The sequence below is a fragment of the Sturnira hondurensis genome, unplaced genomic scaffold (genome assembly GCF_014824575.4).
Source record: "Sturnira hondurensis isolate 20B ecotype Veracruz unplaced genomic scaffold, ASM1482457v3 Scaffold0014430, whole genome shotgun sequence".
Taxonomy (NCBI): domain Eukaryota; kingdom Metazoa; phylum Chordata; class Mammalia; order Chiroptera; family Phyllostomidae; genus Sturnira; species Sturnira hondurensis.
In genome coordinates this window covers 2,471,893-2,492,709 of record NW_028087061.1, presented here as the reverse complement: position 1 = coordinate 2,492,709, position 20,817 = coordinate 2,471,893, and the positions used below count along the sequence as shown (strand labels likewise).

Genomic DNA, 20,817 nt, shown 5'->3' with positions numbered 1-20,817 from the left:
GCTGCACTTGGAGAACCCACTGGAAGATTTTAACTGTGATGGGAATATGTCAAGGGAGATTTTTCATTTGTTTGTTGAGGATAGGAAATAAGTACAGCATACTTATGCTAATGAAAATCATCTCGTAGATAGGGAGAAATTGGTGATGTAAGAGAAAGGGAACAAAGGAGTTAAATCCTTGAAAAGGTGAGGGAGGAGGGCTCTGAAGCATGTATTGAAGTCTTGGGTTTTTATGAGAAAGGGCTGTGTCCTTAGTTACAGCAGGAGAGAAGGCAGAAAACATGGGTCTGGTGCAGACAGGTTTGTAGGTGTAACGGTAGGTGGGGCTCCCCTTTGATGGTTTCTGTTTTCTCAGTGAAGGCATGGGCTGGTACTCCTGAGAAAGGAGGGTGAGCTGGAAGTTTGAAGAGAGAGACTGTGTCAAATGATGACTTTGTGTAGGAAAACCAACTTTACGGGGGGGATAGCAGTATTGAAAGCCGTATTTGAAATTAAGGCCAGAAATGAAGAGTGGAACCAGCCCTAACCACTGTGGCTCAGTTGGTTAGGCATTGTTCCACGAAGCGAAGAGTCACCAGTTCTGTTCCCAGTCGGAGTGAGTACAAGAGACAACTGATCAGTGTTTCTCCTCCTTTCCCCTCCCTCTAAAAATTAATAAAGTCTTTTTTAAAAAAGAGTGTAACCAATCTGTATGATTATGCTCTTCCCCACCCCCCTTCAACCACAGTTAGTTCTTGGATTCAGACATGGAGAATTAAATAGTCGAGCTCTCCCAGAGTTAGACTTTATCTAGGTGAGTATGTCAGAGAGAGACAGGTGCAAGAGAGAGGCAAAGGGAAACTGGGCCTAGAGTCTAAGCCAGACAAAAAGGGAAATGAAGTCGGGAGAGGGCTCAGGGTAGAAATAAGCATGATGAGGAGGTCAGTGCATTATCATTGTCAGGGTCCAAATAAACTAAAACTGAAGGGCATAGATTTGTGATGGAAAAAAGTGCTGGTGTTCAAAATTTTATAGGCAGGGCAGTTCTTGCTGGCAATAGAGGTCCAGAGTGTGACCAGAAAGGTGGCTGAATGAGGTGGAGTTTCCTGGAGAGGTCAGGGAACTGAGAGGCCAGGATGTGGAGGTGCCCACCACCTGGATGTTGACATTGCCAAGAGTGATGGCAGCGCTGGGGTGGAGAGGGACTTCGAGGTAGCAACTTCTAAATGAATGATGGAAAATTCCCATCTAGTGGGCAGCGTCAGCAGGGAGAGAGAGAAGGTTGTGACAGGGACTTTGATAAAACAGAGTTAATAGTCTGGAAGTGGTAATTCCCGGCAAGGCGGACAAGCATTGAGGTACCTGGATAGGAGGGAAAGAATGCCCTCTAGATGCCAGACTGTAAGAGAACTGGTGTTTTCAAGGTACTGCTTAGTTTCAGTTAAAGCAAAGAGACGGAGGGGAGGTTCAGACAAGGGGTTGGACAGGTACAAGAGTTTATCAGAAATCTGGAGTTGAAGAGCAAGGACATGGCGTAAGGATTTGGGAGTGAAGGTAGGGAACTTCTGGAGTCAGGGTCATGTGGGAGAGTTTGGTGGTAACAGGTGATCTGAAAGTCTTGGATGTCCATTAGGGGCATTTTTTGTGGATGTCATTTCTATGACAGCCCATTAGAGGCTGTCACAAGGGAGGACGAGGCATGATAGGATTAGCTCTAAAAATGGTAGAGTAACATACACATTAAGTTTGTTGAGGCAGATGTCCTATATGACCAACCTCTGCCTGCGTCTCTGACCTCATTCTGTGTGCTCCGCTGGCCTGCTCCCACACACACACCATCTCTCTCTGCCACTCCGACGTGCTGTAGTTTTTTACCTGTTTCTTTTCCCTTTTGTTTGCACGGGCTCTTCTGAGAGGTAACATAGCAATGTGGTTAATAGCATGAGCTCTGGATCCAGACTTCTGCTCTGCTACCTTGTAGCTTTGTGATGGTGGACAAGTTAGTTAACCTCTCTGTTCTTCAGTTTCCTCATTTGTAATGGGGGAATGGTAACAGTACTTACTTCATTAAGGATGTGGGTGATTAAAATAGTTAATTTTTTAAATCAGTGTAAAAAGCTTAGAACAGTTCCTCCTGTGCATAGACTCAAGTATTAATGTATTTTTCTAATACTCAAAGCTTTTTACCCCTATTTCTTTACATGCCTGTTACTTTCTCATCATTCAGTTACCTGAGCTCAGATGTACTTCCTCAGACATCCTAGCCAAAGTAGCATGACACCTTTGGGTTTTTGTTTGTTTGTTTGTTTTGCTCCTTAGCCCATCATACTGTTTTATTTAATTCTATCATTCATCACTATTTGGAATTATTTTATTATTCTGCTCTTCCCCTCTCCCCCCTTCCCCCCGAACTGTTCCCTACTGTATCTCAGCTTCTAAAAAGTGTCAGATACTTTATAGGTGCTCAAGAAGTTTTTGTACCAAAGTGGCCCCAAAACACGGTGCTTTCCAAGGCCACTCCTCTGATCAGGCAGCATACGGTGGCAAAGTGACCGTGAGACTTAGGCCAAGAAGGCAGATGGAATCTAGCTCCTTGTCTGTCAGTCTGTTGGCTCATGTAGATCAGGCGGCCTCCTTCTGTGCTGTTGGGACACAGCCACATTCCTTTTTAAATTTGGCTGCTTTTCAGCTACAACCACGGAGGTGAGTAGTTGTGACAGAAGCCCTAAGCCTCACAAAGTCTAAAATATTTACTGTCCGGCCCTTCGTAGAAAAGTTCACTGACCTCTGATTTAGATGCATAGAAAAAAAAAGACTAGAAGGAAACACCAAAAATAATAACAGAAGATTCGTTTGGGTAATGGGATTATAGGTCATTTTAGTTTTTATCTTTTTTTGTATTTTGTTATAGACCCATTTAATGTGGAAATGAAGTAGCCTTGTAAATGCTAATTTTGAAGTATTTAGAGCACATTTAATGACGGTTTTTTTCCCCCTTAGTGCTGCTTTTGACACAAAAACCGGGTTACGTGTGGCCGTGAAGAAGCTCTCCAGACCCTTTCAGTCCATTATCCATGCCAAAAGGACCTACAGAGAACTGCGCTTACTTAAACATATGAAACATGAAAATGTAAGTTCTTCATTCAAGGAAGAGTAAATTCTGCTCTTGAATAGACTAGAAAAGTTGTTTCAACTACTGCAGTGGAAACAACTGCATCAGAGTGTGTCAGACTTCAGAGCCTCTTATACTGGGGTGTCAGCGGGCACTGCAGTAGGTGAGGTAGCTACTCAGAAAGCCTTGGCATGAAATTGGTGCATCTTCCTGGACCTGAGTTTTACTCAAAGGTTTTTAGAGGAAAAGAATTTAAAAGGTTAATAAGAAAGGATATATTATGAGGTATAAGGATTTTAAGAGAAAATATTACAAAGAAAATTTGTATTCTTCACCTGATTTACTAAAGGCTGTCTTACCAGCAGCGTGTGAGAATCTGTGGCTCTTCCGTGTTGTGGTCATTTCGGTGGAGAAGTTTGAGGAAGAGCGCTTGGGCTTACCGATAGTTTTATCAGAGATGGCTGTTACTTTATGTACAATTTAATATTATAATTCTCCTATTTAGTCTGAAAAAGCGGCTTTACCAAATTTGGGCATTTTATTAATATGACAAAAACATTGTTTAGGTTAAATAACTTTTTTTCTGTTAATTTGGAATTTTGAGCACTTTGAGAACAATGCCACCATACAAAGGGATGCTTAAATGTTCAAATGTGGTAAATAAATGGGTCCAATTGGAAGATTAACTGACTTTGAAAAAAACAGTTGACTGATTATTTTCCTGTATTGCAAAATCAAGTTAAAAAGAATTTATGATTACTATATGAAAGGAACTGTAAATTTTGTAGCATTGTAGAAACAGTAATCATAGAGATTTAAAAAAAAATTTTTATTTGAGCCCTGGCTGGTGTGGTCCAGTGGATCCAGCATCAATTTGCAAACCAAAAGGTTGGTTGTTCAGTTCTGGTCAGGGCACATACCTGGGTTGCAGGCCAGGTCCCAGGTTGGGAGCTTGCAAAAGGCAACTGAACAGTGTTTCTCTCCTTCTCTTTCTCCCTTCCTCCCACTCTCTCTAAAAATAAATGAATAAAATCTTTAAAAAGTTTTTTTCACTTAATTTGAGAGGTCTGTTATTCCACTTATTTGTGCATTCATTGGTTGCCACTTGTATGTGCCTTGACTGGGGATCAAACCTGCAACCTTGGCGTATCAGGATGATGCTCTAACCAACTGAGCTTCCCCGGTAGGGCCAATTGTAGAAATTTTAGAGTCATTTGACCCTATTGATTGTTTCTGTGTAGAAAAAGATTCAAAATCTAAATTTACTGTCCAGACTTTTTCTGTTTTAGTAATTGAACTTTTTGTCCGTAGTAACAGAAAAAGAGCAGATTAGGGATACTTTATTCATTTGTTTCACGAACTATAAATTCTAAATTGAGGGCACTGAGACTTAAATTTGGAATTGGATTATAATCCAATTCCATTATAATCACAGCTGCAGCTTCCTATTTATTTTCATGTTTTATTTTAACGGCAAACTATTGAGAAAATCCTGTTTTCTACAGGTAACCGTATTTCTAGGTATAATTTTATATGAGTATCCACATGCGAACCTGAGTTTTTAAAAATGTCATTGCAGAGTTGCAGGCTTTCTAATCAGTGACGTGTTTACAAGAAATTGAGGTTGTGGGAAAAGCTGCCAAGAGAAGCTTTTTTCCAAGTTCTGCATTAGATCAAGGTGGCCTGGTAGCTTAAATAATAAGTTTACATTTGGTTTTCATCATACTCGAATGTGTATGCTGATTGTCATCACACATTAAATAAATGTGACAGAGGCATTATCATAGCTTTTTAAATATAATGAATACTTTGAACCCTGGCTGGTGTGGCTCAGTGGATCGAGTGGAAGTCTGCAAACCAGAGGGTTGTTGGTTTGATTCCCAGTCAGGGCACATGCCTGGGTTGCAGGCCAGGTCCCCAGTGGGGGGTGCATTAGACACAACCACACACTGATGTTTCTCTCCCTCTCTTTCTCTCTTCCTTCCCCTCTCTCTAAAAATAAATAAATAAAATCTTTTTTAAAAAAGGAGTACTTTGAAAATGGATTGCAAGTTAAACACAGAACCCCAAGAAACCTCCAGGAGGCCCTGGGATCCCACTGGCGTTGCGTATGCTAATTTAAGAACATCTGGTTTACCAGTACTATACTTTATTGCTTTGCTTTTCTCTATAGACAAATTAAGCCAGTGTTTAGGGCACAAATTATTTGGGGTCATCAGAGTCCATGCATTGGCTTTTCCAGTGATCATAAGCAACAATCTTAGTTTTATGCTTTCATTTTCTATAATGGGATAATTTCAAATGTAACTTATATGATATTGGGCTGGTTACATTTGGGCTATTTTGTATTTGTAGAAATGAGGAGGCTATAGTGATGGATGTAATTTTTCTTTTTTTTTATCTTTTTTAAAGATTTTATTTATTTATCTTTAGAGGGGAAGGGAAGGAGAGAAGGAGAGAAGTATCAATATATGGTTGCCTCTCGTGAGTCCCCTGCTGGGAACTGGCCTGCAACCCAGGCATGTGCCCTGACTGGGAATCGAACCAGCGACCTTTTGCTTCACAGGCCCGTGCTCAGTCCACTTAGCTACGCCAGCCAGGTGGATGTAATTTTTCTAATTTAGGAAAGGTTACAAGACTTTACAAAGGAGGGCTGACAGTATTAGAAAAACAGGGTTTTAATTTACATAAATTGTTTCATAAGCAAGTTAATAACAGTCCATTATTTTTATATTAATTAAGATGTTTGGATTTTTAACGGTATCAATGCAGAGGGTCACCTGTATTTAGATATTGGCGATTTGTGTGAACAAAAGAAAGGCACGTGGATGAATGTTTCATAGTTATCTATTGTCTTGGCAAATGTTTGAAGGGGGACTAGGAAAGGACCAAAAGACTTTGGTACAATATAGAAAAATTCCTGCATTTCAATCATTTCAGTCTGCAAACAATTGGTATGCATTTATAGTGTAAAACAGTTTTACCTAGTAAAGAACCAAAACTGCTAAGTAAGCTTATCTGAGGATTTTAAAAGGAATTCTTCTCTTACCCTCTTCTTCCTCTTTCTTTTTTAAAAAGTGACTGTTTGGGGCCGCCATCTAATTTTCAGGCAGCCACCTGGCCTCCAAAGGCAACAGCAGTAGCAACAGCTTAAAAACTCTTTAAAATTTTAAGTAAGTATTGGTGACAAAGAGTATTTAGAAACCAGAACACACATGTGATCTTTTACACAAAAATGTCTCCAACCCACAATTCATTGTTCATGTTACTTCTTTCATGGTAATGAATGACTGGTATACATTTGTCAAATGGATAACGAGAGCTAGGTGATGTTTTTTATAACATAAGAGTTACTCTGAGGCGAGTTAGCGGCCTCATTCTTGACTGGACTTGCAACCTCCATCTCCTTAACACCTGCTCTAAGGAAAGATGAGAGGGAAGCAGCCTGCCCGCCGCATCCTTGGCCGTCTGGGCAGGTGCTGCAGTACACACACTGCCCAGTTAGGGACACGGAGGTCTGCGTGTTTTGAAATGTCTTCTCTAAAAATTCGATTCCTGGGCTACTTTGAGGTGTCATATATGTCAGAATGAGTGAGAGAATAAGCCAACATGTGACTTGAATTAAAAGGAAAATTTCACTCAAGAAATGAGTAGGTTAGGGAATATTCCTACAGTGTTTGCTAGATCTATTTTATTTCTGGGAAACACCTTTTTACAGAATTTTTCTAATGATTAACACTCCATGAGTATGATTAAGAGAGAAGGGATTTTTTACAAAAGCCCACAAAAAATTTAAAATACTTTGATGTAACATGGGTAGTTTTAATCTTCTAAAGTGTGTGCCATTTAAGAAAATTAAAATTTGATAGGGCATTCACTAATATGCTCTGCTCTATTTTTTCCAAATTAATTAATTATACTTCTTGCAGCCATGTTTTTGAGTTATTTGAATAATTTACTTCAGCCTTATATCTCAGGTTTTGTTACTGGAAATAGCTGCTTCAAAAAGTTTGTCTCTGTGATTTACATTTTGTAATTCTTTGCAAAACTCTAAGGGTGTGGTCGCCACCAGTCTCAGAGGAGATACCTTCCTTTCGTCTCCTTAACAGACATTCACTGGAGCGCTGTGTCCGGCTGGGCCCTGCCCCCAGCGCCCGGGTTCTCGGAATGGAGGACACAAGCCGGTGGCTTGGAGAGACCACAGACTGACTGTGGGTTCAGACTCACAGCTGTTTGGTTCCGGATGCCTGTTGTGCTCTCAACTGGGAGTTGGAGTTTTCTTTGAAAATCTTTCAGACTTGTTTTGTTTTACTGCTTGGTTTTAACCGGGATCACTATTGCATGTGATTACCCGTGATCACTATTGAGTGATCCAGGGTAAATCTGACCTCTGGTGCTTTAATTTTATGTTGACCCGAGGATAATTTTTCACCAATCACAACTGATACAGTGTGAAACAATGTAAATTGTTTTAAATTTCTCTTGTATTGAGGAGTTGGGCAACTCATAAAAAGAATCGGTGATTAGAAAATGTCAGAACGGGTGGATGAAATTGGCTTCTAGAGCTCAGCTACCTTAAAATACAAGTGAGTATAGGGGAAAAAGTAGTAAAAAAAAAAAAAAACACAGAGATTTTAAGGCAGCAGTGTACCAAACTCAAGGAAAACAGTTGTGGAGAAGGAAAAAGAAAATGACCTCACTTAAATTTGAAGCATCATTTAGAGCCCTTAATAAGGTCATGGGTGGATGCATTATTGGTGGGAAGGTAAGTTAGCCTCATCTTCACGGAGGACGATTTGATGAGATTCAGATCCTTCCATATACTGGTACCCTTTGATCATGCAATGCAGTCCTATTTCTTAACATTCATTCTAGGGAAGAAAATATAAGATGTGCAGGATACACACACACACACACACACACACACACGGTTGCAGTGTTCCTTAACTGTCCAAAGATAGGAAACTGGGTAAATTATGGTACATATATACAAATAATAGCGTATATTATTGAAAATTATTTGAGGATGTGAGAATAGTCATATGTTAAGTGACAAGGCAGTGTATAAAAATATATGCATAGTATAACCCCAGCTTAATTTATGAACGTCAGAAAAATCAAAGGAAATATCTCAAAGTGCTAGTGATAGTTACGGGTAGTACAGTTATAAGTGGTTTTGGTTTTCGTGTATGCAGTTGTCTAGTACGGACCTGGCAGTACCTTACCTAGGCATAAGATGCAAAGAGTTGAAAAACTCTTCTCCTTGGATTCTAAGGTGGTCCCTGCCCACCCCGCTGCCCCGTCATATTGTTTTTCTTTTGAGTTCAGGCTCCCTGAAATTGCTCTAAAAGTCTGGTATTTGGATGAGTTGGAGTAACACTAATTAGAAATGCCTTTTCGTGACAGTGTTTTGAGCACTGGCGTATTCTGCCCTTACAGCCCTTTGTTCGAGTGTTGCTCGGTTGGCGCAGTGTGCTGATGCGGCCACAGTCATGGGTCGTTTTTAAGAAGGGCCATTTGGCTTTCGTGTGTTTCGTTTCCAAATACCCTTAAATCTGGCTGGGATGTCAGAAATGTATTCTAGTTCTTGTTTGCCTCCTCAGTGCCTAACTTTGTAGAAACGAGTGGTCTGGGTTTTAGTAGGGAAGGAGGGGAGTATATGTGGGCTAACCAGTACAATTCCTGGACCAGAAAAATTGCTCAAACGGCTTGGATTCCTGAGTATTAAGTAGCTCTTTGCTTTATCCTTGTATAGAGATGAGCTTTTTTCGTTTTTAAATGGTTTTATCTAAATCCTTGATAATGGTTAAGAAAATTTTCTTAATATTAAGAATATTATAAGAGTAATATCAAGAATATACTGAAAAAGTATTTGGGGTTTTTTTAATGTCAGTTTTGAAGTCTACATAATAACAAGAGAATTTTTATGGAATAATAACTGTACATCTAATAATATATTTAAAAAAGAAAATGATATCTGTATTAACAACTGTAGGAATATTTTTTCTGTTTCTTAATCAGACTATTATTAGTACATATGTTAAGTCAAAAGCCCTAAACCTTTTTGCTTCCTTATAAACAAATGGCTATATGTTACTAAATCCTAAGGAGTTAAATATTTTTAATAGTAAATTAGATTTTTATGAGACGCAATGTTAACAAGTAAAAACAAAAGCATAATTTGTTAGGAAATAAATTATAAATAATTTATAATAATTAAAAAATAATTTATAAATCACATATAAAGTATGTATGTGATTTTTGTTGTTATTGAACTCAGATAGTGGGATTTGGAATTAGTCCATAATCAAAGACCCAATGGATACTATGTGGCGAGTTCAATGTTTATTTACTGTTGGATTTTCATGTTTTCTTACAGGTGATTGGTCTATTGGATGTTTTTACGCCTGCAAGGTCTCTGGAGGAATTCAACGATGTGTGAGTAAATCTTTTGCACTCACCTTCCTCAGCTGGAGGATGACTAGCAGCCCGTTTCTCTTCCATTTAGCAGTATACAGGCTTCCAAAAATTTTTTATTTGTACCATCCAGTCCTTTTGGGGCATGGGATGGATACATAATAGGGATGGTGAGCGTATTTACATCATTTCAGACATGTTGTACTGCGTTCAGAGAGTCCGCGATGAGTCCTTGCAAGAGTTCGGTGGAGGAAAGTATAGGGAGTTTGGACTATGATTTTTGTTTTCAAACTGCCTGCCCCAGCTTTTAAGGGGACACCTTTATATTATTACATTTGCTTCAAGAAATATAATGGAGCCCTGGTCTCATAGAGGTTCTTCCTTCCTTTTTATTTCATTTGTATGTGGGAAATGGTGCAAGAACTGCATTCTGATCCTTGAAATGTTAGATTTCTGAACTGGGACAAGGGGTGGGCTTCATGTGTTGAAAAAGCTGATGAACTGTGCCACACTTCCCAGTTTTGTGGCCCTTCCTATTGCATCAGCCTGAGAGTCCCTGGAAAGCAGAGCTGGGAGTCTCAGTGGTGGTGGTGGGGGGGGGGGGTGAGGTGGGAGGGAGCGGTAGGGAAAATGAAGCAGGGAAGGAGAGAAAGCTGCTACCAGGATGTGTTATTAAGTTGGCCACCATTGTGGGCAACTGGGGTAAAAACTGCCATGATTGTCTAGGAAGCCACAGAGTGTACCTCAGATGAGCATTTACCCACTGGCTTCTGACCCCTTTTGGCAAGGGTTACTCCATGGGCCCTTGCATGTCCAGGCTGCACATGTGTGAGTATAAGACACATGAGTGCACTCATTTGAGTGCAAGATCGATCCCAGCAGGTGTTTCCGTATGCATATGAGCGCTGCACTGTAGCTTTCCCAGTGTGGAAGGAGCAGAGCTCCCTCTCAGAGTGATACATTTTTTTACCAAGGGTGAACCTACACCGACACATCAAAATCACCCAGAGTCCATAGTTTACCTCAGGGGTCACTCTTGCTGTTGTACAGTCGATGGATTTGTACAGATAACAGTGTATCATTATGGTATCATGCGGTGTATTTTCACTGTCCTTGGAATGATGGGTTTTGATATTCTGCCTAAAAGTGGAAGAGACGCTGACGTAGTGTGTTTGTGGACTTTGGAAAACATTTGAATCAGGTCTGAGCTATAGCCCAGAGTTTTAGGTACAGTGAGGATGGATTTATTTAACAAGGAAATTAGTGATTTCCTGACCTAGGCAAATGCTATATTTTGGCTTAATCATGCATTGTAGAACTGGATTATGAACCTGTTTCATCCATTGTACCACCTTTGGCTCCTTTATCCACTTGAGCACCTGTCAACCTCAAGCATACCCACTGAACTAAAGTTGCATTTATTTCTCCATTCATTCAACACATACCATGGCTACTGAGCAGGACTCTGTTCTTTCTTCTTAACTGTAACAGTACTTCCTTCCTTCCTTCTAGTTTTACTGAGATATAGTTGACACACAACCTTGTGCAAGTTGGATTCCTATTTATAAACAAGAACTGAGTTCATCTTTCAGAAGCAAATCTCAGTACTACTTGTTGAATATGTGCTGAGTGAAGTGTTGGAACTTGCTCCAGATGATCAAAACACTAGTCTTTGCTCTAATGAAATCAAAATCTTGGTAGGAGATTTTAAATTTAGAATGCTTTTGTAAGTTACCAATTGGCTTTATGACCTTGGACAAGTCACTTGGCCTCTGAGCCCCAGTTGACTTCCCTGTGAGATGATGAAAATCGAGATGGTTGACTTCTGAAGTGTTTTCAATCCCAGAGAATCTGAAAATAGTGATGGATCTCAGGTTGCCTTTAGGAAAATATTTTGTTGTTTATTCTTTATGATGTGTTTGTATCACTGAAAAAAATTAGTGCTTGTCCAGGATTGTGGTTATTTCAGTGTTTTCCAAAGTCATTAGAAGTTGCATAAGAGAACCCGAGATCATCACCTACAATTGCAAGGTTTGCAAATTTAATATACCTAAAGTGAGAGATGATCTGAACTGTATAATACCGCATACAAAATTGCATACATCCCAATTCTTTTGGCTCTAAATCTTTTTCTAATCACAGTTTTCTTGATCTAGAGCTATGATTATTATTTGAAATCTATTAACTCTTCTTATTGGATAAAAACAGTACTTTTATTCTTTGAAAATTGGCTGAGTGCTCAAGATAGGTAATACGGGAATAGAAGCAGTCTGGGAGGAAAATGAATGAGTTAACTGTATTAAGTTAAATTTGCAAATTTATTTCCTTATCAGAGAGGTCTGCTGAAATAGGGATGGAGAGTTGGTGAAACCCTTTGTAGATGTCTTCATTGATTCAAATTTCAAATCTAAATGAATTACTCATCCTTTAAGAAAATGCCATTTAGTTTTTGTCTCGGATCATCAATAAGATGCCCATTTTCTCAGATCAGCTAATAATAAAAAGGTAAAGAAGCTTCAAGGCCTAGCTTATATAGATTTGAGTCCTTCAAGAAATTTTTTCCTATTTAACTCCTTCCTAAGTCTGGGTGGGGACCTCCTCTGGGTGTTCTCTAGCACTTGGGAGTTCCCCTATTTAGCTCTAAATCGTGTTCTGTTGTGGTTATATTTTCATGTATGCCTTCCTCTCATCTAAACAGTGTCTTTCCACTGTTGCGTCCCCTGTGCTCAGTGGTTGTTGATGGGGTGACTGAGTGCACAAATAACCCTGTGCTGTCTTGTTTGTAACTGGTTGCCGATAGCATGTCCAGAGTATTCTTTTGAGTAGCTCTTTCGTTTTTATCCTGTGATGTAGACTGTCCAGTGGAGTAGTGAGTCTGGTTTGGTTGATGCACATACGGCAGGGGACACGTTTCAGTAGTCTCCGCTTCAAATGAAAATAGTTCGTTGTGAAATAAGTGGGCTAAGCCGCCTGCCTGGCTGAATGGTGTTTTTACCCCTTACCTTACAACAGTCTGGTCCGCTTACCAGGACAGGTCTTTGGTGTGAGTATGTCCATAACGTGTGTTCTCTCTCCTGGTCTTACAGTAATCCTGTGTGAGTTGTTGTGGGTCATTCAACCCAATTTGGTATTAATTGAGCACCTACTCTCTGCCAGACACTGTTCTAGGTACATTAGATACCACTGGAAACAGAAAAAGAACTGTCCTTGTTGAACATTGTACAGAGAAATAGCGATAAACAATGTGCAAATAAAAGAAGAAATTAGATAATACGGTAGCAGGCAGTAAGGCTATGGACAAAAAGGAAAGGTAGAGAAAGGAAGGGAAATTAGGAGTGTGAGGGCAGGAGGAGAGATGCAATTTTAAATGAGGCAGTAAGGATATGCCTCATTGAGAAGGTCAGCTTTGAAGCAGAAGTTTGAAGGAGTAGAAGAGTTAGACTCACTGGTGCCTGTGGGAGAGCAATCCAGCCAGAAGGAGCAGCCGGTGCAGAGGTCCTGCGGCGCCGGACTGTGTGATGTTGGAAACTGCAGCAGCGGGGCCTGTGTGGCTGTAGTGACGCCAGTGTGAACTGAGTGAGAGCAGACGAGAGGATGAAATGATAGTGTGAGAGTGATGATTGAGGCAGGCACGGCACGTTGCTGGGCTTTAACTGCAGTTTTTGAAGGAGTTTTTGCCTTTTGATAAGAGGAGTGACATGATGTGATTTTTAGTTTTAAAAAATCACTGTCTGCTCTGTTGAGAATAGACTGTAATAAGTTCCAAGGATCCTTGCATGTATACATTTCAGAGGTTTGTGGTTACAAGTTGTCAATCTCTGTGATTATTGTAAGTAGTTTCTTTAAATATGGAAGTGTTTTTGCCTTTTTATAATTGCTTTATGAAATAGTGCTGACAGTAGTAAAGATGTCAATCTATAGATATAAAAGAGATGTTTTTTCTATATAGGTTCTTTCTGGCTGTATTATGCTTTAAAAATATGGGTGGGTCCTGACCGGTGTGGCTCAGTTGGTTGGGTATCATCCTGCAAAGCGGAAGGTTGCAGGTTCTATTCTCGGTTGGGGCACATACCTGGTCGCAGTTTTGATCCCTGGTCAGGGCGGGTGCAAGAGGCAGCTCATTCATGTTTTCCTCTCACACCGATGTTTCTGTACCTCCCTTCCTTACCCTCTCTAAAAATAAACAAAATGATCAGTCAATCAATCAATCAATCAATGTGATAGGGGTAGGAGTCTCGCCAATTGGGTGTCCTCCAAAAAGTACTTAGTAAATGAAGATCTAGGAGAGAGCACTGTGTACCGAACTGAAAACCACTTACTGTGGACTTCGGCCTTTTTGCTGGGACGGTACATTTTAGTTGAGTCACTTTAAGAAATGGTGGTTTATGCCCTTTATAGTTTGATTTAATTTAAAGGAGACCATCTTCACAAGAAAAGTGCAGAACACAATTATCAGTAGCTGTCCAGCTGCCTCAAGTCAAACCTTCATCAGTTCACTTGAGATGTTATGAACGCTGACAGTAGCAGGCATGTCCTTACCGAGAGGTCATTGCGTTTGCTTTCCAGAGACTAGTACTGCAGACACTGTGTGGCTGTCATTGCTTCTCTTGGAATTGGCTTATTTACAATGTGCTCATCTATGTTTTCCTCCCACTCCCTTGTTCACAACTTTTAAAAGTTGGTATGTCTTTCATAAGCATTGAGAAACTTGGCACAATGCTTGCTTTTGTCCACGGTTGCAAGGTTTATTTTGGAAACCTTTCTGTGTGAGATGAGTTGAAATTCAACGATTGGTTGTCATGGATTGGTCTTGGAGCTTCGTGGAAACAGCATACAGTGATTTTGGTAGTTTCTGCAAGACCTTTTGCCAGGAAGAATGCTTTTCAGTTGATTTGACTGGAGCCTAGCAGCAGTACTTGAGAGTTGTTACCGGAGAGACGGATAAATCTTCTGTACTTACACAATGTTTAGACAGTCTCACCTTCCGTCTGGAAATTTTAGTGATACAATGGATGTGGCCTCTGATGGGGAGGGGCCTGGAGGGGAATTGCACAGTGGTGGAATATTCTAACTAAAAGTACGTTCTCTCGCTCTCAAGCTGTGTAGTCAGTGGCCTCCTGGCCCTATGGGATTTCTTGTCACTGGTAACCATTGAAATTCAGTAGTTACACTTGAAATTACTGTGGCTGCCTTGGTAATACTGCTCGACACCTTTGTGAACTAGCACAGACTTGTCAGAGCAGCGGTTTGCAGCCTTTTCATCTCATTTTAATTACTAAAATTCTGTAGCACACCAAAAAATACATTTTTTGCCGATCTGACAAAAAATTTTAATTTTGATCCATTCACGCCAGATGGCTATTGTTGTGTTGGCTGTTGTCGCTTTTTTATTTGACAGCGAAGGGAAAAGGGGTCAGTGCCCCTGGCTATAGAGTCGGGTACTGCGTGTTTTAAAGATTTTTGCAGCACACAGTTGACAATTGCTGTGACAGAGGGTTAAGATTTTTTAGATTTTATTCCAAGATAAATTAAGACAGATTCGGATAGAATCATCCAGAGCAATGTTTCCACTGTTTACCTTTCCTCCAAATTGTTTTTCAAGGTTGAAAGAATACTCTTATAAGAAAGAAATTGGATTCTGTCTTCCTCAGCCCGAGTCTTGTCGTAGTTGGTGTCTCGGACGTGGCAGCCATTGTCCGATTTTCTGGGGGAGTTCTGATTTCAAAATACGAATCAGTTATGCACAGTTTTCTCACTTGTCAGATTATGTGTCAACTTAGGGTTAAAGAATACAGTGACTGATTAGAATGGAGTATTCTTTGCTGGGGTTTTTTGCCAGATTTCTTTTTCATTAAAGGTTAACTTTGATAGTAAATTTTGAGAATGGATAAGAAAATTACTTCCCTAGTTTTTGTGATATTTATGAAACATATTTTTAGAAAATCATTCTCTTGACTTAAATTTTATGTCAACTGGGAGGATTTGGAGGCAGTATGTGCCGAGGTGAAGATCACAGTCTCTGAGATGAAACAGTTTTGGATGCATCCCCTGACATTACCAACCTTTTAACCTTGAGCAAGTTTATAGTCTTGTTCTGTCCCCGCGTCCTCATCAGTGAAGTGGGAGTACCAGTGGGACTGCCCTCCCAGACTGGTTGAGACAGCGGTGCCTGGCCCCGAGTGAGCGCTCTCTGACTCTGGCTATGCCATGCCGAGCTCGGAACATCCCTTAAATAAGAACTACCTTTATGAAAACATTTCAGAAAGTCCAGTGTACACTTCAGATTGCATGGAGAGCCCATCCTTTCCTCAAGGCAATATAAACATGCAAGTTTTAAAAATATGAAATGCTAAAAATCTTACCTTAAGGTCATATCTCGGCTAAATCCCTTTGATCTTCGTGGAACTGGAAACGGATCTTAGTAGCCCAACATGGAAATTAGAAAATAGAGAAAAAGTCCAATTCTTCTTTGAGGAAAGAAATGACTAAGTACAGTGGTGTGTGTATATGTAAAAAGAGGTCATACACATATTTATTCAGATAACACATTGTAGTAGATTTAAATTCACTGGCCTGGTTTCTTTCCCTCCAAATGTATTATAAAAAAAGAAACAAATGAAGTGAAATCAGCATTCTTTCAAGCTGAACTAGTATGNTGAGATGAAACAGTTTTGGATGCATCCCCTGACATTACCAACCTTTTAACCTTGAGCAAGTTTATATTCTTGTTCTGTCCCCGCGTCCTCATCAGTGAAGTGGGAGTACCAGTGGGACTGCCCTCCCAGACTGGTTGAGACAGCGGTGCCTGGCCCCGAGTGAGCGCTCACTGACTCTGGTTATGCCATGCCGAGCTCGGAACATCCCTTAAATAAGAACTACCTTTATGAAAACATTTCAGAAAGTCCAATGCACACTTCAGATTGCATGGAGAGCCCATCCTTTCCTCGAGGCAATATAAACATGCAAGTTTTAAAAATATGAAATGCTAAAAATCTTACCTTAAGGTCATATCTAGGCTAAATCCCTTTGATCTTCGTGGAACTGGAAACGGATCTTAGTAGCCCAACATGGAAATTAGAAAACAGAGAAAAAGTCCAATTCTTCTTTGAGGAAAGAAATGACTAAGTACAGTGGTGTGTGTATATGTAAAAAGAGGTCATACACATATTTATTCAGATAACACATTGTAGTAGATTTAAATTCACTGGCCTGGTTTCTTTCCCTCCAAATGTATTATAAAAAAAGAAACAAATGAAGTGAAATCAGCATTCTTTCAAGCTGAACTAGTATGGGTCATGATTCTTATACACTAGGTAGAGCCTAGCCTAATTTTTAAAAATAGGCCTCTTTAGCACTGATGTGGTTTTTATGTCCCTGCGTGCTACAGTGGTGAGTGGGTAAGGCATTGCGTCTAGAATATGTCTGGTGAACCTGTTGGGCTTGAATGTAATCATTCCCTAATCTTACCACGTGAACATAGGATTAATTGCCAGCACCACACCTGTGAGGAGTTCTAGATTGCCTCATCTTGCTTACAGGTAAAATGTGTTCCTCCTTTTTTTAAACTAAGTGCAGGAATGTTGTCAGTGAATAATGTCCTTTACCAGTCATTCCAGAAAAAGGATTATGATTTGAAATTTTAAAGATACTCTTATTTCAGAACCTACAACTTGGAGGAGTTATAATGCGGTGAAAACAGAATGATGGATTGAAAATACGAGATGCTTTATCATGGCCATACATTTAGTTATCCTGTGTATTTCTCGTGCAGTAACAGTTTTAAAGAAAAGTGATGTTAACACGATCCTAATATCCATTTTTGCTGTTTACTTTTTCTTTAGAGAACCTAGGAAAAGATATCTCAAGTAGGAGCGAGTATGAAAATTTTAGGAAAACAGATGACAGGTGATAAGTTGGAATAGTGGTGTTGAAGATGATCCCCCGTGAGAAGTTACTGAGCTTTTAGCTGTCACTGTGGTACTTCCTGGGTAGCCTTTTCTTGAACAGATAAGAACTTTCTTAAGATTTCTGGATTACTGTGTAACTCTCCCTTAATTTCTAGGTACCTGGTGACCCATCTCATGGGGGCAGATCTGAACAACATCGTGAAGTGTCAGAAACTCACGGATGACCACGTTCAGTTCCTCATCTACCAGATTCTTCGAGGTCTCAAGGTACAGGCAGTATTAGTAATGATTTTGAGACATGAAATTCTTTCCTTTTCTCTCCTCTATTTAGGGCTTAAGAAGAAAAAAAAAACTTATGGGAGCCCTCTAAAAAAAATTTAGAGCCCTCACAAAGCTACTAGTAACAATCATAGTTTAACGAACCCTTGTGTTTACTCAGTGACCACAGTCACCAGCATGTGGCCACTTTTGTGTCTTTTGTGTCCCCAAGCCCTGGATTATTGTGAGGCCAGTGCAGTCGGCAGCTCGTCCCGCCCGTCAGCACTGCAGTGTGTGTGCGTGTGTGGGACAGAGGTGATCAACTCTTGGTATAATCTGATATTTGGTTGGTGCCTTGTTGAAACTTTAAAAACATCCTCAGGGAAGCTAATTTGTTTGTGGGAGGGGTAGATAAACAGTGTTTTAAAATTAAACCATTTTTGACATTTAGCAGTTTTGAGTCCTTATTGAGCTCCAGAAAACCAGCTGGAGAATGAGGTTGAAAGCTTTATTTCACTCATGCTTCAGCTCTGAGTAGAGTTGATGGTCTGGACATAGCTGTGATAAATGTACAGACTACTAATAAGTACTTGTTCTGGTTTCTGGTCCCATTGTCAATACTACTAACTCCTATTGATTTATGAGAATGTACTTCTAATCATCAGGCAGCGTGGCGGTGGGGACGCTTCGTTTAACTGACTCTTTTCTGTTTCACAGTATATACACTCGGCGGACATAATCCACAGGGTATGTCTCGTGTTTTTATCGAATTACTTGGGGGACTGGGTGGGAGGGGCGTGGTGGCTCGGAGAGACCGTCCCAACCCACGCTTACTTCAGCCTTTGGAACATTGACTCACTGCAGCTTTACTCTAGGTTTAAACTGATTAGAGAGAGAAGGTGTATAGTTTTTACCTATTTAGCACTAATTGGGACTAGATAGTGACTGCTAAATGGAGATGGTCTGTTGATAGCTGGGTAAAGTCTTAAGTTTATGTTTGGATCTTCATCATTACTGCGAAGGAGAGCATTTACCACGCGTCGTGAAGTTGACCCTCTCCTCTCTGTGCTTGTGTCCCAGGACCTGAAACCCAGTAATCTAGCTGTGAACGAAGACTGTGAGCTGAAGGTAAGGTGAAGAGACCGTGGGAAGTATGTGTTTCACCTTGCAGTTATGTTTGATTAACCAGGCAAATTTGTCGGGAATGGTTTATAGGTTGTAACTTTTTAATCTGAAAACTCATGAATCCATATTGTCCTTAAGAATATCAAACCTTGACATTGAAGTCATAGATTTAGTAAGCTTTAGTTTTAAGTGGCATTAAAGGTGGTGTCCGGTATCTTGTTTTCATTCCAGAAGTTTAATGTGAAATTTAACATTTTATATAAAAGAAAATTATAATCTGAATATCAAGTAGGCAATCCTGAAGAGATTTTAAGTGCACATTTGACGAGTTTAAATATCCATGTAACCACCAACTCAACTATGATAAAGAACATTTCCATCACCTCAGAAACTTCCCCTGGGTCCCGTCCTAGCCAGTCCCCACCCCTCTACCCCTAGTCCTTGCTGCAGCCAGTGACCTGCTTTCTGGCACTGTAGAATAGATTTATCTTTTCTGGAGTTTCATGCAAATGAATCATACAGTGCCTATGTGTATGTGAGAGAAGCTTTTGCTTGGTATAATATTTTTGAGATCCATCTGTATTGTGTCTTTCAATAGTTCATTCCTTTTTTATTGCTGAGTAGTATACATTTTATGAGTACACCACAATAGGCATTTGCTTCAGTCTGAGTTTGGGGCAGTGTAAAGCTGCTGTGGATATTCATGTGCAAGTCCTTGTGTGGACCTTTGTTTCTGTTGCTTTGGGGTAAATACCTAGGAGGGGCATTCTTGCTTTGCCTTTGGTAATTTTGTGTTTCACGGTACGTGCTGTGTGTACCATGCATTCTGAACATGGACTCAGAAGTATATCTGTGAAAATGCTGTATGGGTCTCCCTTTTTTAAGGGCACTAGGATTTTTCCCTCCTGCTTTACACGTCTTAGGAGTTTGACTCTCAGTGCCTGACTTCTTTCCTTTCCCTCAGATCTTGGATTTCGGACTGGCTCGGCATACAGATGACGAAATGACGGGCTATGTGGCCACCAGGTGGTACAGAGCCCCTGAGATCATGCTGAACTGGATGCATTACAACCAGACAGGTATTGCTCACGCTGGTTACTTAGGGCCTGCTCATGCCGGCCTGGTGTTCAGGGATTCTCAGAAGTAGAGGTGGGAGGAGGAGGAGGAGCAAACCTCTGCTCTTCCCTCGGTGACCCTTTTAAAGTCCACAGGACGAAGATATTTCAGTTGCTCAGCTAGAGAAGGCGGAGTTTTAATACACAGCTTTCAGACGTTTTGTGATTTAACAATTGGGTTTTTATTTATTTAGATTTTTAACTTAGTCTCTGAGTATTTCTACTTGAGGGCAGTGGGTTCGTAATCTTAACCTCTCAATATTAGGAGGGAGAATCCACCGTTTCTGCCAAGAAGGAACTATTGCCCCTTTGTGAACAGTTTATGTCTCTGGCCTCAATTATGTTTTGCCTTATCCTGCCTACGAAGCCCATGAGTGTGGTAAGGTCTTAATAAGCTTACTTATTTCTATAAAAATGAGTCTGATTGTTTAATCTCAGATGTCTTCAGTACTCATTTGAGTGTTTTGCCCCTAGTTACAGTTTTATTTGTGGCCAAATATGATAGTAGTGACATTGTGTACACTTTATTTCTGTTTCATTTTGCCAGTTGACATTTGGTCGGTGGGATGCATAATGGCCGAGCTGTTGACTGGAAGAACGTTGTTTCCTGGGACAGACCGTATCCTTTAAAAGTTTTGGATTCTTATTTTTTTTAACTGTGTTTCAGTGTCTATGGAAATATATTACTTTTGCCTGTCTCTCGGGAAGGTTCTCAATTACTTGCCTTTAGAGTCCATATGTATATGAGCCCTGCCCTCTTGCTGAGTAGTTTCTTGCTTTGACAAGAAGGAGGTTTCGTTTTACTTCTGTGAGTTAGAGAAATTCCTCATAAGCTGGGAAACCCTTTTTTGCAGTGAGTTTCCTATTCATATTCTGCAACCTGAGCATGTTCATGAGAAGCTCT

At 40.2% G+C, this 20,817-nt stretch overlaps 1 protein-coding gene across 3 annotated transcripts in view; it reads left to right on the top strand.

Annotated features, from left to right (window-relative positions):
* MAPK14 (mitogen-activated protein kinase 14) overlaps positions 1–20,817 on the top strand; it is a 64,939-nt gene that overhangs the window by 22,333 nt on the left and 21,789 nt on the right. For all 3 annotated transcript variants that reach the window (XM_037063314.1, XM_037063313.1, XM_037063315.1), the window contains exons 2-8: positions 2,980–3,109; positions 9,471–9,529; positions 17,571–17,682; positions 18,391–18,420; positions 18,754–18,801; positions 19,763–19,877; positions 20,461–20,532. In XM_037063314.1, the coding sequence (XP_036919209.1) occupies positions 2,980–3,109; positions 9,471–9,529; positions 17,571–17,682; positions 18,391–18,420; positions 18,754–18,801; positions 19,763–19,877; positions 20,461–20,532 (566 nt within the window). The remainder of the gene's footprint in view (positions 1–2,979; positions 3,110–9,470; positions 9,530–17,570; positions 17,683–18,390; positions 18,421–18,753; positions 18,802–19,762; positions 19,878–20,460; positions 20,533–20,817) is intronic.